General features: G+C 41.5%; 2 protein-coding genes across 4 annotated transcripts in view; one reads left to right on the top strand and one right to left on the bottom strand.

Annotated features, from left to right (window-relative positions):
* LOC307019049 (uncharacterized protein) overlaps positions 1-7,212 on the top strand; it is a 189,984-nt gene extending 182,772 nt beyond the window's left edge. Inside the window, exon 2 of the mRNA XM_079649666.1 lies at positions 7,025-7,212. The gene's annotated coding sequence lies outside the window, so the exon portion shown is untranslated. The remainder of the gene's footprint in view (positions 1-7,024) is intronic.
* On the bottom strand, positions 466-14,562 carry LOC307019050 (uncharacterized protein). Of its 3 annotated transcripts, none has more exons than XM_079649667.1 (2): positions 14,425-14,562; positions 466-4,106 (listed from the first exon to the last, which is right to left on the bottom strand). In XM_079649667.1, exon 2 carries the CDS (start codon positions 3,974-3,976, stop codon positions 1,256-1,258), a length of 2,721 nt encoding a protein of 906 aa, XP_079505793.1. In that variant the 5' UTR covers positions 3,977-4,106; positions 14,425-14,562; the 3' UTR covers positions 466-1,255. The 3 variants fall into 3 exon arrangements, 2 of the variants coding, with proteins under 2 accessions (XP_079505793.1, XP_079505794.1); XM_079649668.1 differs by lacking the exon at positions 14,425-14,562 and adding an exon at positions 10,730-10,964; XR_013802571.1 differs by lacking the exon at positions 466-4,106 and adding an exon at positions 8,875-9,053.
* Positions 14,563-16,435: the final 1,873 nt, after the last annotated feature.

Here is a 16,435-nt window from a genome sequence, read left to right as displayed (position 1 = left end):
CACACAAGGGGACAGGTAATAACCGGAGAAGCATGACATGGGCCCTTTATAACATCCTGTTGATTTTCACAGCCCCATAAAGTTTGGAAATATTTTTAAATCTTTGTCAGTACTTTCCAGCAATAAAAGCAATATTTTTAGAAATATTGTTACACGTTTTAATTTGGATATACTGTACTATTTTTTATATTTTTATATTTATTGTAAAGCTTGTAATGTATGTAGAAAAATTCCTAGAAAACCCAAACTTTTATTTAATAAAATTGCTTTTTCACTAAATTAATGTTTCTTTGATAATTTAAATGTTTCTTTAATCATAAATAAATGTATGACTGATAACATAATGTAAAATATATTTCCAATGACAATACATTTAATGTGTAAGATATTTTTTAAGTTGCAAAACAATCTGCAAAATATCCGCTAAGATCAGATGTTGCATAAAGTTAAAAACGATTGACTTGATGCTCTCAAAATTAGGTTTATAAGCGTTTTACATACAACATTTTAACATACTGTATTCAAGCTCAAATACATCTGACACCGACATTATAAACAATAAAGACACTTTAATTACTGACCACAGAACATAATAAAATAAAACCGTACATCCAAGACAGGAAAATATGTTTTAATCCACTTAAACTTAGTCAGATGTGGCCGTAACTCCTGGTCAGTAACAGTTAAATCACTAATATATATCTTAAAATGGTTCCAGAAACAGAAGACGTGTATATTACAACTAAACGGTAATTGTAATTAAAGTTCAACCAGCTGTTTTTGTTTTATATTACCAGATGTTATTTGTTTGAATGAAGCCACATCCATCATATTTAACATTAATGTAATGAAGGTTGAGAAAAAACACGTTTATATACAATACATTCAGTTTTCATGTTATTATGAAAAGAAACAGCTATCTTAAAGCAATGCAACCGAATACTGTAGCTTAGCAATGAACCAAACCTTCATTAAGGTTATAAACTGTTTTGTGTTGGTTGTATTTTGGTAGAGGGGTGAAGCACGGGGCGTGGAAGAAACTACAACATTTTGAATGATTGATTATTTAACCTTTCCTAACAATGGCCTTGGCGACAGGATTAACATTTAAGTATTATTTCCTGCAATGATTCCAAGCAAATGTCTTGATTGTCAATATGTGCTGATTTTCTTTGTGTTATGTGGTAGTATCGTCTTGAATTTCAGAAGGCTAATGACTCATAATACCAATCTGATCACTACAGGAGCAGCGATGTTAATCTATCATCACGTCTATGTCTACAGGCATCAGTTCTCGGACAAACACAATGTCATTGTCATCGTTTAGGTCTACTTCGATGAATTCGTCTTTGGGCTCTTCTTTGCAGACGGACTGCGAAGATTCTGTGATTTCAACAGGCAACTCGATCACTTTGTTCAGATAGTCTCCCTTTCGGCCGTGTTTACCCGCTATTGCGATGACCTGAGAGGCGATGGACCAGGCGAACTCTACTTTCCGATGGTTCTGCGAGCTCAGGTCGAAGTTGTACTCCAGAATCTCGTACAGAGCAGGAACATACCGGTTGCAGTTTTGTCTCACATACTGGTGCATCTCAAAGAGGACTCCTCTCGTCAGCAAATGCAAGCCAAGTTTTGTTTTGGGTCCTCGTTGCGATGGGATGTTTAGGTCTAACCCTATTTCTTCACAGATGCGATAGCTGAGGACATTTTTCTCAACACCTCCATTTAAATCCTCCCTTTTTGGCTTCACATCTTCTGAATCCAGACCCTCCTGGTGGTTGGATATTGGTGGCTCTGGCTCTGGCTCTGGCTCTGGCTCTGGCTCTGGCTCTGGCTCTGGCTCTGACTCTGATTCTGACTCTGGCTCTGGTTCTGGTTCTGGTTCTGGTTCTGGTTCTGGTTCTGGCTCTGCATGGCCACTCAATGGGACAAGGTGATTCTTCCAGGTAACTGAACACTTTGACGTGAAGCTTATTTTTTTCTGTCTGCTGAACCATCTCTGGATCACCTGCGCCGCCATGGTTTCTCGACTGTGCAGATCAACATCAAAGTTGTGCTCCAGAACGTCGTAGACTATCCTGTTGGGCGAGCTACACAACTCTCTGACAAACATGAATATTTCAATCACGACTCCGTTGGTTAGGGCCGCCAAATCCATCTTCTGGCCTGCCGGGCGTGCGTCTGTGGACCAAAGGTTGAGGCCTAACTGTTTAGAAAACGGATATGGATCCATATCTTCCAGCCGGTTCGAATCCAAGCTAGTCTCCTGCAGCCTCTCAACTTCTGGTCCAGTTTGAATGACGCTGGTCACATCAACCATGTTGTAAACTTCCAGGAACTGAAAGAGACTGTTTAGAAACTCAGTGTTCTGCCTGTCAGGGTGGTTCTGTAGGAACTTCTCTTTAGACAGCAGATAACTTAAAAGGTTGCACTCGTAATAATAATCTAGGATGACCAGGTTAAAGTTCATGTCCAGAACTTCCAATAAGAAACCGCGTACAGTCTTTGACATCATTGTACTGAATTTATAAACCTCCCACAACGTGTTGTTGGTGAATAGTTGTAGATCCAGGCTCTTCTTGTTACACAAGCCCACGTTAAAGTCTAAACCTATCTCTCTGCTGCGGGCAAACTTGTCATTTACTCTGCTAGACTTCAGGATTTGTTTTGAGCGAGGAGCCCTCCTCATCCACAGCTTTTGTTTGTGAGTTTTAACTTTTGTGTCCTCGCTTTCTTCTTTAATATACAGATCTGAGACTGCTTTTAGAGTTGTGTGTTTTGGAAGAATCTTAGGCAAAACAGGGTTGAAGTTATAAGTCGGACGCTTCACTTGAGAGACAAAAACGTCCTCTTCTTCCTGCTTTACATCCAGAGAAAAAATGGCTTCTGATGAACAACCATCAGACACCATTTGTTCCGATGCTGCCTCCGATTCCAACTGCATTTCCATACCACAGACAACCGGGCACCGGTAAGACAGGTCACTATCCGGACAAACATCAGCGTTAACATTGTCAAGTCTCAGCGTTTTCCTTCGCTTACTTACCACAAGCTCTTCCAAGTTATGGTAATCTGGGGATTTTCGTTTCCTTCGCTTCGGCTCCAATGTCTTGATTTCATAAGTCTCCTTTCGGAAAGCCTCGCTATCCTTGATTCTGAACCATGCGTTCTTCCTCCCCAACAGTTTGATATTCAAACTGAAAAGATTTGTATCCAACTTTGTGCCAAAGTTTGTCTTAATCAAGTCGTGAACTATCCCGTTGTGCGTTCCGCAAAGAACTCGCAAAAAGTCGAGCAGTTCAAGCACCACACCGTTGGTTAGTGAATTTGGGTCGAGTTTTTCTTTGGGCGCGTCTTCTGGTCGTACAAACAGAGACACACCGAGGTCTTCACAATAAGGGTAAGATCTAGCCTTGACTCGTAGTTCTCCTGGTCTCTTCATCATTGACGTGACTTCACTGATCTCCGTCTTCTGAGGTTCTGCTGTCTTCCTGCTGCCATCAGTAAGTACCGAAGTATCAACCATTTTGTTTCTTTTAGGGTAGTAGCGTCCGGGCTGCTCCTTTGCAGTGATCCTGACTAAAAAGCTTAAGTCTGGTAGCGAGAATTTATCTTTATTTCTTTGATCAGTTTTCATCCTGATTTGATTCTTCACTTTCTTTATTTTAGTATGAGCACGCCTCCCGTACTCGTAGTACTGCTGATCATTGTCCAAGTCTACGCCGAGGTCAAAGTTGAAGTCCAGCATTTCCAATAAGAAATACATCTCGGACTGAGTCACAGTTTTTGCAAATGCGCAAAGCTCCAGCATCACAGCGTTTGTGAGCAGCCTCGGATCCAACTTTTCCTTCCTTTCCAACGCTGCATTGAAGTCCAAACCAACCTTCACTGATTCTGGGAATGGGACGGTGCCGCTCTGCTGCCGAACCCCGTGGTGGATGCGGCGCTGCCAGATGTATTCATCGATGTTCTCCATGCTGACATCAAAAACCAAAATGTAAATCCTCTTTTTGTTTCCTGAACAACATCCTGAGAACTTGGGTCTTTGCAGAAGAAACAAGACACTTCTTTGGTGTTTTAGAGCATCGTCTGCTGCGCTTTGCAGTCTGTGGGACAGAAAACAAAGTCAGAGTTAGTTAACAGAGACTTTGAAAACCAAAAACCTTTTACACCTTACTATTCTGTTTTTAGAAGGGCAGTTGATAGAGGATATAAAAGAGTAAATAGTATATGCCACATAAAAGGGGTATAAATCATGTAAGAGTTGGAAATATTAATATTAATTTAAGATGCAACTCAACAAAGTTTAAAACATTTAAAATTGTAAATCTCTAAGAAACATGGATCCATTCGAAAGATTTTACAAGCGCATAAAGGCTTCGAACATTATGGTAGATAATCATTTTCATAACGTTTGATAAATTGTTCAGGCAATTTTTGAATTTTTAAAGACCCAATAAATTATGAAGAATTGTCAAAACCTCTCGAAAAAAATAAATGAAGACACCATGACCTTGAGCTTAAGTAGTACACCATCGCAACTTTTGACAGGGGGCGATTTCAATCATAATTGCATTTTTCGGTGATTAAAATGGTCAGAAACCCCCTTAATGCGACTATATGAAAGCCACGCATCCTATGAAAGCCACCAGTCTGTAGTTTATGCTTGTGAAGTTTCATGAGGCTGTGATTATCCTAGACGTCACAACAGCTTTTTTTCTACCAAGATGTTTAAGAAAATGGTCCCACTGCAAAAAAGCTAAAAGGGGCAGTTTTCTGCTAATTTTAAGGGTCTCACTTGTGTCTGCTACGCTGATGACACCCAACTAATTCTGTCCTGTCCCCGCTCAGAGACCCAGGTCGTCGCACGCATCTCTGCTTGTCTAGCGGACATCTCTCAGTGGATCAGTGTTAATTTCGTCAACGAAAACTATGACGAAAAATTTTCGTCAACAACCTTTTTTACATGACTAAGACGAGACGATGACGAGCTAAAAATAGATTCTTGATAATGAAAACTATGACGAAATGTATATTTAGTTTTCGTTGACGAGATGAGACTAAGGTGTTAACGGTGGACTATCGGACATTCAAAATGCAGCATATTTTCCCTCAAGTGTCCATCATGTCTGTCAAAATGCATCTTACGTTTCTAACTTGCAATATCATTATTTCCGCTCTCTTCACTCCAGAAGAGCGATCTCCCTGTGTCTCTCTGTGTGCGGGGGGCGGGGCCTAACAGACATGCTGCAGCGGCAGCGGACACAGAGATCTGCCTGGGACGGAGCGTTCAGAGAGTATAGACACACATTTTGACTAAAAGTTGACTAAAATGTAATTTTTCATCGACTAAAAGTTGACTAAAACGTTTTGAGTTTTCGTAGACTAAAACTAGACTAACACGTTTTGAGTTTTCGTCGACTAAATCTAGACTACAACTACAAGGATAGGAATGACTCAAATGTGACTAAAACTAATAACCATTTTCGTCTAAAGACTAAGACTAAATCCAAAACAGCTGCCAAAATTAACACTGCAGTGGATGTCTGCTCATCACCTCAAGCTCAACCTTGACAAGACTGAACTGCTTTTCCTTCCGGGAGAAGATTGTCCCACTCCTGACCTAACAATCAACATCGGCACCTCTGTTGTTTCCCCGACTCAGACTGCAAGGAATCTGGGTGTGACCCTAGATAACAAACTGTCCTTCACTGCAAACATCTCTGCTACAACCCGCTGCTGCAGATACACTCTTTACAACATCAGGAGGATACGTCCCCAGCTGACCCAGAAAGCCACGCAGGTTCTGGTCCAGGCTCTCGTCATCTCACGCCTAGACTACTGCAACTCCCTCCTGGCTGGTCTACCTGCATGTGCCATCCGACCTCTGCAGCTCATCCAGAATGCAGCGGCTCGTCTGGTCTTCAACCTTCCTAAATGTTCCCACACCACGCCGCTCCTCCGCTCCCTTCACTGGCTTCCAGTAACTGCTAGAATCCACTTCAAGACTCTGGTACTTGCGTACCATGCTGTGAATGGATCTGGCCCTTCCTACATCCAGGACATGGTTAAACCTTACACCCCAGCACGTGCACTCCGCTCTGCATCAGCCAAACAGCTCGCTGCACCCGCACTGCGAGGGGGACCCAAGTTCCCATCAGCAAAAACACGTGGGTTTGCTATCCTGGATCCAAAATGGTGGAATGAGCTCCCCATTGAAATCAGGACAGCAGAAAGCTTACACATCTTCTTCAGACTGAAAACTCATCTCTTTGGACTCCACTTCGAGAGATAGAATTACTAACAAAGCACTTATATACTAACAAAGGACTGGCTTATCTAAAGCCAGTTGAGCAGCACTTGAAATGTTTTAGCTCTATGAAACCTGATGTACTTACAGTGGGGCAAAAAAGTATTTAGTCAGCCACCAATTGTGCAAGTCCTCCCACTTAAAAAGTTAAGAGGCCTGTAATTTTCATCCTAGGTACACTTCAACTATGAGAGACAGAATGGGGGGAACGAATCCAGGAAATCACATTGTCTGATTTTTAAGGAATTAATTGGTAAATTCCTCTGTAAAATAAGTATTTGGTCACCTACAAACAAACAAGATTTCTGGCTCTCACAGACCTGTAACTTCTTCTTTAAGAGCCTCCTCTGTCCTCCACTTGTTAACTGTATTAATGGCACCGGTTTGAACTCATTATCAGTATAAAAGACACCTGTCCACAACCTCAAACCGTCACACTCCAAACTCCACTATGGCCAAGACCAAAGAGCTGTCAAAGGACACCAGAAACTAAATGGTAGACCTGCACCAGGCCGGGAAGACTGAATCTGCAATAGGTAAGCAGCTTGGTGTGAAGAAATCAACTGTGGGAGCAATTATTAGAAAATGGAAGACATACAAGACCACTGATAATCTCCCTCCATCTGGGGCTCCACGCAAGATCTCACCCCGTGGGGTCAAAATGAGAAACAAGAACGATGAGCAAAGATCCCAGAACCACACGGGGGGACCTAGTCCATGACCTGCAGAGAGCTGGGACCAAAGTAACAAAGGCTACCATCAGTAACACACTACGCCGCCAGGGACTCAAATCCTGCAGTGCCAGACGTGTCCCCCTGCTTAAGCCAGTACATGTCCAGGCCCGTCTGAAGTTTGCTAGAGAGCATTTAGATGATCCAGAAGAGGATTGGGAGAATGTCATATGGTCAGATGAAACCAAAATATAACTTTTTGGTAAAAACTCAACTCGACGTGTTTGGAGGAGAAAGAATGCTGAGTTGCATCCAAAGAACACCTACTGTGAAACATGGGGGGGGGGGGGACATCATGCTTTGGGGCTGTTTTTCTTTAAAGGGACCAGGACCACTGATCCGTGTAAAGGAAAGAATGAATGGGGCCATGTATCGTGAGATTTTGAGTGACAACCTCCTTCCATCAGCAAGGGCATTGAAGATGAAACGTGACTGGGTCTTTCAGCATGACAATGATCCCAAACACACCGCCCGGGCAACGAAGGAGTGGCTTCGTAAGAAGCATTTCAAGGTCCTGGAGTGGCCTAGCCAGTGTCCAGATCTCAACCCCATAGAACATCTTTGGAGGGAGTTGAAAGTCCGTGTTGCCCAGCGACAGCCCCAAAACATCACTGCTCTAGAGGAGATCTGCATGGAGGAATGGGCCAAAATACCAGCAACAGTGAAAACCTTGTGAAGACTTACAGAAAGCGTTTCACCTCTGTCATTGCCAACAAAGGGTATATAACTAAGTATTGAGATGAACTTTTGTTATTGACCAAATACTTATTTTCCATCATTTGCAAATAAATTCTTTAAAAATCAGACAATGTGATTTTCTGGATTTTTTTTTCTCATGTTGTCTCTCATAGTTGAGGTATACTTAGGATGACAATTACAGGCCTCTCTCATCTTTTTTAAGTGGGAGAACTTGCTCAATTGGTGGCTGACTAAATACCTTTTTGTCCCACTGTATATGATTCTGTTTTCTTCAAGGTTGTATCTTCCTGGTCGAATGTACTAGGTAGGTCGCTTTGGATAAAAGCATCAGCTAAATGCAATGTAATGTGTCTTTGGTTTGTCAGACATACATTTATTTTAGTGCAGGGAAACGATTCACAATGCTTTTTAACAGGAGTGTTCCCTTTGCACAGCAGCAGTTAAAATATGTATTGTAAATCTCAATTTCAACATTCATTAATGTCATCAAATCAAATATAAAACCAAAGCTTTGTGCCAGGGCATTAACGTATTGTGATGACGCCCATCCTGTGGTTTGTCTGTATAGTAGGGCTGCAACAAACGACTAGTTTGATAATCGATTAATCTATCGATTAATGAAACGGTTAATCGATTATTCGGATCGTTAAGGTTTTAACTGTACTACCACTTATATCGATACTGCTTATCGATCCGGTCCTTTTAACGATAGTATTAACGGTTCTTTTGACAATAAATAAGGGAAACTAACTAAACAAATTGTGAACAAAATTAACATTGCTTTTTATTTTAATTAAATGCATAATATTTCAGATCAAAAGAAACAACAATGTTTTAACAAATCATATTAAATAATGTGATGACAGAACTGTAAACAGAATAGCTGAAACTTTAACAAAATAAAGAGTAACTCAGTTACCTCTAATCATTAACGTATGTTTTTATAACTGAGTTAACTCCGTGTGTTGCTGCTAGCATACATAACACCTGACGTGGAAACGTTACTGGTGGACGGGGCTACAGAGCTGCTAGAAAGACAGTCGAACCCGGTGCCTTTCTCCGTCTGAATGTGCTGCACTTTTGCTAAATGTTTAGACAAATTGCTCGTGTTACCGCCCTTACATGCTAAACACTTATTGCACTTTTGGTAACGAGCATCGTCCACATCGAGACGGCAAAAGTTTAACCACACCTCGGAGCGCGTTCTCTCCGCCATCTCCTCCGTCCGTGTGTGTGTTGCATGCATGTAGCAGCTGCGTGTGTGTGTAGACTGCCCCGCCCCCTCGCAAGCAGGCGGGGGAGAGATCTCTCGTCTGAATTGGGAAGATCAAAATTACATTATAGACGCATTTTGTAGTCACAGTGTTTCCCCTGGGTTTACTGCCTTGGCAGGGTGCTGCTTGAAAAAAAATGTCGGCGCGCCCACATTTTTGTTATCCTCTGGAGCAGAGAGGAGCTGTGGATTATTGTTATTGATATCGTACAGTAACAAAGTATTTGTACATTAAAAAGTAATACAGTACAGTGTTACACTGGAGGCCGCTCCATCTCATCTGATCTCTGATATGAAAGCAATCGTGTTATACATGGGCACGGGAGGGGGGATGCTGAGGGCGCTGCAGCACCCCCTAGCGGCAGGCAGGGGGTGCGGAGCTCCCCTGTCTGAATTATTATTTGACGGTTATTGCTGCTCCCGCTGTGCATAATCTGTGTAATATGTAGCCAATAAATTCCACATTGTTGGTAAAATGATATTTTGGCCTGCCCCGAATGTTTTTTCTGTAGCCCCGGACAATTCTACCTCAATAATATAATACATTAACCGTGCTTTACGTGAACCTCATCAAGACACTAGAAAGGACGGCAGGGCTGTAATTTCCCGTGTTCAGTGAATGCAACAGAGGCAAGACACCAGACCAATCAGAGAGTTGGATGGAAATAAAAGTGTGCTTGTGTCATTCAAGCTCGCGGCTCTGTGTGTGTGCGGAAATAGCGCATTTAGTGTGTGTGAGAGAGGGAGAGAGAGAGAGGGACCGGTGCCAGCAGCAGGGACCGTGTTGTTAGCATCTGGTTAGCTAGCTGCACTAACGGACATACGGAGCTGTTTGTTCCACAACAAGCTGGAGGAGAGCTCTCCTCTCAGACTGAGAGGCTCAGGTGAGCTAAAGGACTCTCTGAGTGTTTAGATAGTTAACTTTAGTCTAAGTTATCTCAATGGGTCTCAAACGGTTTGGTCAAAAATTATTCAAAAGATTATTTCCGCGGCACACCTTCATATGATCATTATAGTTATAAAAAAAATAAGAGAATAAAGGAAAAACAATTATGAAATACTATATGGCAGTAAAACAAGAATACAGTTTGAAAGGGGAGTGATTTGTAAAATATCCATAAAGAAAAAGAACATCTGCTTACAGTTGTGTTTCATCTGGGTGTTGAGAGATGTATCCATAGATCTCTTAATGTTGCTCTCAAAGTGCACCAGATTGATGCTTTTAACTTCAATATTTAAAAAAAATCTTCCCGGGGGAGCATCCCCCCGGACCCCCCTAGAGAAGGTGAGGTCCGCTCCCCACTAGTAAAAAAATAGCACTTTACCCCTGCCTATATGCCGTGAGCTGATTATCGAGCCTTCATTGTAACAGTCGCGGGTTTACTGTGTGTTTGCGTGTGGGGAGTTTTTTTGTGCGTGCTCTATAGTGCCCGTAATAGTGTTCACTGGAGTCCAGCACCTCAGCACCCCCACTCAAAATACCTTCCCGCGCCTCTGTGTTATGATCATATTGAGCTATTGGTGTGAGTCTAACATTAAACGAGCAGTCTGCTTGTCATACATTGCTGACGATACATTTTTAGAGGCAATTTGTTGAGTCACTGCCGCTAAATGCCGGTAGCATTAAGCTAGCAAGTCCTGCATTTGCCTCACATCAACAGGTTTAGACAGAACATCCAAATATCCTGAGCTAATTTACTGAATAAACCAACTCACATCTCAATACTGTAGTTCAAAACCGCGGTAGCTGCTCCATCTGTGAGCTATTTTTAGAATGGGCACGCTACCTTCGTTGTCGCGTTCGCGCGCGTCCACCTGGGCAGGCTGTGTGTGTCCTTCTCCCGTGACGATAACGGCTTGCGGTTAAAAAATAATAATAAACGAATTTGAAACTTGGGGGGGGACATAAACGGGCAGACAGCAGAGCTCGGGGCAATAAAGCAGATTTGTTTGACTTTTTTACACTTTGTTATTCTCCTCCTTTCCTCGCCTCTTGTCTCTGATTGTGAGCGTGAGTGTGTGCATTCGTGTGTGTGTGTGAGCCCCGCCCTTCAGAAACAGAGCGGAGGGAGAATGTCAATACGCAAATCAGTGGACACTCAAACATGAACACATTGGATAAATAACATGGCGTTTAGTTTATTTAATAAAAGTGCACATGTTCAATGTGAAAAGTGACCGTAGATAGATTACTTCAGTTGAAATTTGGTGCTATATATATATATTTGTTTTAAATAAAAAACAAAAATAAAAACACCTTGAATTTCAGGCAGGGCGCGGCGCTCCTTTGGCAGGGCGCAGCGCCCCGCCAAGACAATGGTAGGGGAAACACTGAGTCATATTGCATTAGAAACGAAGTTGGTGACACTAAGACTGCGATATAATGTTTATGTAGCAATAATACATATGACACAGGGGTAGACATTAAGGGTAAAATGCCACTGGCCCTCCGGGCCGGTAGAATTGTGTTATCACTGGCCCCCCCATTGTAACCACTGGCCCGGAGCATTCGTCCACCAAAAAAAAAATCGACTAATAATGAATAAAATGAACACATTTGTTGCAATAGTAATTTATGCACTAACTACATTACTACTTGTACTACAACATTTGAATCATCAGTTCTTCCTCATTTTCCTCAATTGTTCATATTTGGTTTATTAAAATAATGATATTGTGGTCATTGTTTAAAAATGTCTGCTATTATTATGAGTATTATTATTTGTATAATGCGCTTTCTGCCTTCCTATTATTAGGAGTTAGACATGTAATGGCTATAGATTAGATTAGACCTTCATTATCCTAAACTGCTGGGACATTTCGCCAATACCTTTATATTGTCTACTCTTCACTTACTTGTCAGCATAGGTCGGCATTGATGTACAGAGCCGACAGAAGACCTTGTTTATATTGGCATCATATTGAGAGGTGCAGTGACGCGTCCTAAAACCAGGAAGTAAGCTGCTGGTTCCCTCGACAAATAGCAATGGGATTTCTCCACAGGGTTTTGGAAAATAGCTGGAAATAAGGTCTGTAGAAAACAAACCTGTTTGATAAATGCACGTTTTGTTCGGCCAGCTAATCTCCACATGTCTACCCTACTTTTATAATTTTCGAATCATAAATCTAATCGATAGATTATTAAAGGGTTTTAGGACGCGTCACTGCACCACTAGAAGCCAACTCCATCGATCAAGCTGGCTGAAACTTTCTCTTCCTCTTCTTCTCATGCTACCTGTCACTCTCCTTTAACTCCTCCGGTGATTTCTTTTATTTGAAGATTGTTTTTTTCCCGATGCTTCGCCGGTTACCGCTGGTATTAAAAACATTTTGGCGAATGGTTAGGTGTCGCGCTGCGCTCCGCAGCAAACAGCTGTTTGGTTTTCACCCAACAACGACAACCGACTCACGGAACGCTATGTTGTAGCGTTAATAAACGAAACAATTTAACACAATTGCTAGTCAAAATACCAATACCATAGGACCATTTTTTCTTTAAAGCAATATTTTTAGTGGCCCTAGCGGGCAAGTGGAAAGTACGTTATGCTGGCCCGGGGTGTCTAAATAGTGCTTCCGGGCCAGCGGGCCATTTATAATGTAGAGCCCTGTGACATATGTTTTAAATGTCTCCTGTACCGATAAAAAAGAGCGATAATGTTGGAGCTTAACGGGGTGTAGAACACATGTGTTGACGTCACCAACGAATCGACGACTGAATTAGTTGCCAACTAATTTGGTAATCAATTTTAATCGATTAAGTCGATTAGTTGTTGCACCCCTACTGTATAGAGTGGCGAAGTCACGCCCATCTACTTCCGGTCCATGGGACCTTATTTCGGAAAAACAATGTATTGAAGTCAATGGAGAGAAAACGTATCTTTCTATCCCGTTTGAATTGTGCCATGAATTACACATATGATGTTTGTCAATCTTAAAAAATAATTTCCATGTCAAAAAAGTCACAGTTTGTCGTAAAACTGTTGAAATATAAGACTATGAAAAATATGAAACTAGAAAGACTACAAATCCCAGACTCGCATAAGTGATGTCATAACTGTTTTCCTCCACTAAGAGATAGCTAAGATCAGCGCCATATAGATAGAATCTGTCTATATGGCTCTGGCTAAGATAAGATAACTTTAACAAGATGCCTGTGTGCTTAGTACCAGGTTGTTATCATACCAGCAATGGGTCTTGCTCGTTCTTTCGCTTCCCGTCTGATGGACCAGGAGTGGCTGGATCCAGTTAGCTATCTAGCTAGTAGCTAGCACGTTTGTTAGCATTACAGCCTTGTCATTTTTATTAGCCTTAATATGAAGTAACATTAAGTAACCCAAAATGTTAAATAATAAGAGTAGTAATCATATTTCGTGAACCCTTTGAAGAGTACTGTCACCGGTGTGATCATTCTATAATACACAATTTAAGCCCAGGGGAGAAATGCTAACGCTAGCATCGGCGATCGCCTATCTTTTCTACTTCATGCTATCTTTACAAATGGTTGACATTAAACATTAAAAAGACCAGGCAGTTCAGAGAGAATCAAAGGAAGGCAGGCAGGCAGCTTTGCATGACATTCTTCTGGACGTGTTTCATTGTGGTGATAGTGAGGGTAGTCGATCCCTTGTTTAGCAAGACAGTAGTGACGGCCATCTTGGTGACGTGTGTTGTTCTGCGAGTCAGAGATGTAGTTCATTGAGCGTTTCACACAAACAAATGTGTTACTTCACAGTTTTACGACACATTTTTTTTTTTTGACTTGCAAAATTAGCTTTTAAATTGACAAACATCATATGTGTAATTCTTGGCACAATTCAAACGGGATCGAAAGATAATCTTTCTCTCTCCATTGACTTCAATACATCATTTTTTCGAAATAAGGTCCCATGGAGGTCCACCGGAAGGGGAGGGACTTCGGCACTCTGTGTATACGAACTTTCAATATAATCATATTAATAATTCAAACTGTTAATGCGCCATAAAATACCTGTCAGCGTTAATTAATTAATGTTTAATTAAGTGAGTACTTCTGCTTACTCAAGTACAAGATCTGAGTGCTTCTACTTTTATTCAAGTACAAGATCTGAGTACTTCCTCCACCTCTGCTACTTGGCAATTTCTGATTTTCATTTGACGGTTTTCACCCGATGCAACTTGAACGCACCAAAATGGCTGCAAGGTGCAAAGCACGGATGTCTAAGAAGAACGCTGCAAACACAACTTCTTCTCCAATAAAGGCTAACAACCAAAGTTAAAATCATATACCCGGCAGGCTGTGCGTGAAAAATATGATAGATAGTTAGACATCGTGTCTTAATTAATCCAAAAAGCGTGCATCATAATGTAAGCATACTTTTAAAGCACAGCTAAACAGCAGCATTTACAAACTGAGGCTGAACAAGAGGAATTACCGAACAGCGGAGCACCAGCCGGATCAGCGGGGCATCACCGGGGCATCACCGGGGGTCACCGGGGGATCAATGGGGTCAGAAAGTCTCCGGTTGTTCAGTTTTTTTGGACTGAAATTCCGACGAGCCGCTGCAGCACCGTGAAACTCCACCTTAAAGGGACGCCTTCAGGGACGCGTCGGAAATTTCACTTTTACAGTAATTTCATTGAAACTGAGGAGGTAGAAGTACTCAGATCTGCTTCTAAAGTACAAGTAGAAGTACTCAGATCTGCTTCTAAAGTAAAAGTAGAAGTACTCAGATCTGCTTCTAAAGTAAAAGTAGAAGTACTCAGATCTGCTTCTAAAGTACAAGTAGAAGTACTCAGATCTGCTTCTAAAGTACAAGTAGAAGTACTCAGATCTGCTTCTAAAGTAAAAGTAGAAGTACTCAGATCTGCTTCTAAAGTACAAGTAGAAGTACTCAGATCTGCTTCTAAAGTAAAAGTAGAAGTACTCAGATCTGCTTCTAAAGTAAAAGTAGAAGTACTCAGATATGCTTATAAGGTAAAAGTAGAAGTACTAAGGTAAAAGTAGAAGTACTCAGATCTTGTACTTGAGTAAAAGTAGAAGTACTCAGATTTTATAATGGAGTAAAGTAGAATTAACACATTGTTGGAAATTAGGAATAATTTGTTTTCTGTTGAGTTGCGCTGTTTCCCCCTTCGGTTAGAAGAGAGGAGACCCAGAGAGGGAGAGACAGAGCAGCAGCTATTAGTATCTGCTAGGGGTGGGCGATACCACAAAATCTGGGTTCGATCCGATACCAAGTATTTCAGGGCCAGTATCCCCGATACCGATACTTTTTTAAATGAAAAGCGTCTTATGTACTTTCATATAGGGGAGAGCTATGACATAATTTTTGAGCTGAAATCATGATAAATAGACTAAATCTGAATTCATTTTCATGAATAAAGACAGGACAGTTTTTATAGACAAATAAACGTTTTACTTTTGCAAATTTAAAATGCAAACATGAAAAATAACAATACAAAGTGGCCAGAATAGCGAACTGTCTTCTTGCACACATCACAGTTCGCTAAGTTTGAATTGCCAGTTGTGAAATTGCTCCACACAACGCTCCTCTTTCTCCTCCATCGTGCGCGTGTGTGTGTTGCACTCGCGAGTCGCTGGCTGCTGCTGTCCTGCCCTGCTGGCTGCTGTCAGTCAGCTTTATAATCGGCGTTCAGGCAGGGAGCGCGCTGCGCGAGCGCGAGCCTCCAGGTGAGGAGGACAGCAGTGGAGAGAGAAGAAAAGAGTGCATATGTTCGTCTGCACTCTGCACATAGTTTTTTTGAAGAAATTGACGAGTAAAGGAGACGGAAAAAAAAGTATTAAAATATCGATATTTTGAAACGTAACGTAATATCGGAAGTATCGATATTTTGGTATCGATCCGCCCACCCCTAGTATCTGCAGCATCTATGGAATATTATCACGGAACTGTTGCCCAACAAAAAGGCAACTTATCAAAAGTAAATCAATCTCGTTTTTATTAAATAATGTAACGTTTCCCAACCGTTTATATAAAGGTGGTTAAACTGTAGTCTGTAACTCGGTTTGTTGTTAGCTAACTGAGCACACACAGACACAGACACATACACACAGAGCCGGCCCGACCCATTAAGCGACATAAGCGGCCACTTAGGGCCCCGCAGCCACTAAGGGACCCCCTAGCAAAAAATAAATAAAATCTCAGTACACCTTCGCCGTGATAAGTATGTTTAATTAATTGTGTTAATATGCCTAGATTGTCTACTCTCAAAGGCATGTATTATATTATTGAGTCAATAATATAATACATTAACCGTGCTTAAAACTGAACCTCATCATGACACAAGAGAGGACGACAGGAATGTAATTTCCCGTGTTCAGTGAATGCAACAGAGGCAAGATACCAGACCAACCAGAGAGTTGAATGGAAATAAACATCTGTTTTATTGGCTGACAGGTACCTATCCTGTGAGCTGTGACAA

Source organism: Notothenia rossii, assembly GCF_949606895.1.
Source record: "Notothenia rossii genome assembly, chromosome: 9".
Classification (NCBI taxonomy): Eukaryota; Metazoa; Chordata; class Actinopteri; order Perciformes; family Nototheniidae; genus Notothenia; species Notothenia rossii.
Note: the sequence above shows the minus strand (reverse complement) of the source record. Positions and strands in the feature narration are given on the sequence as shown.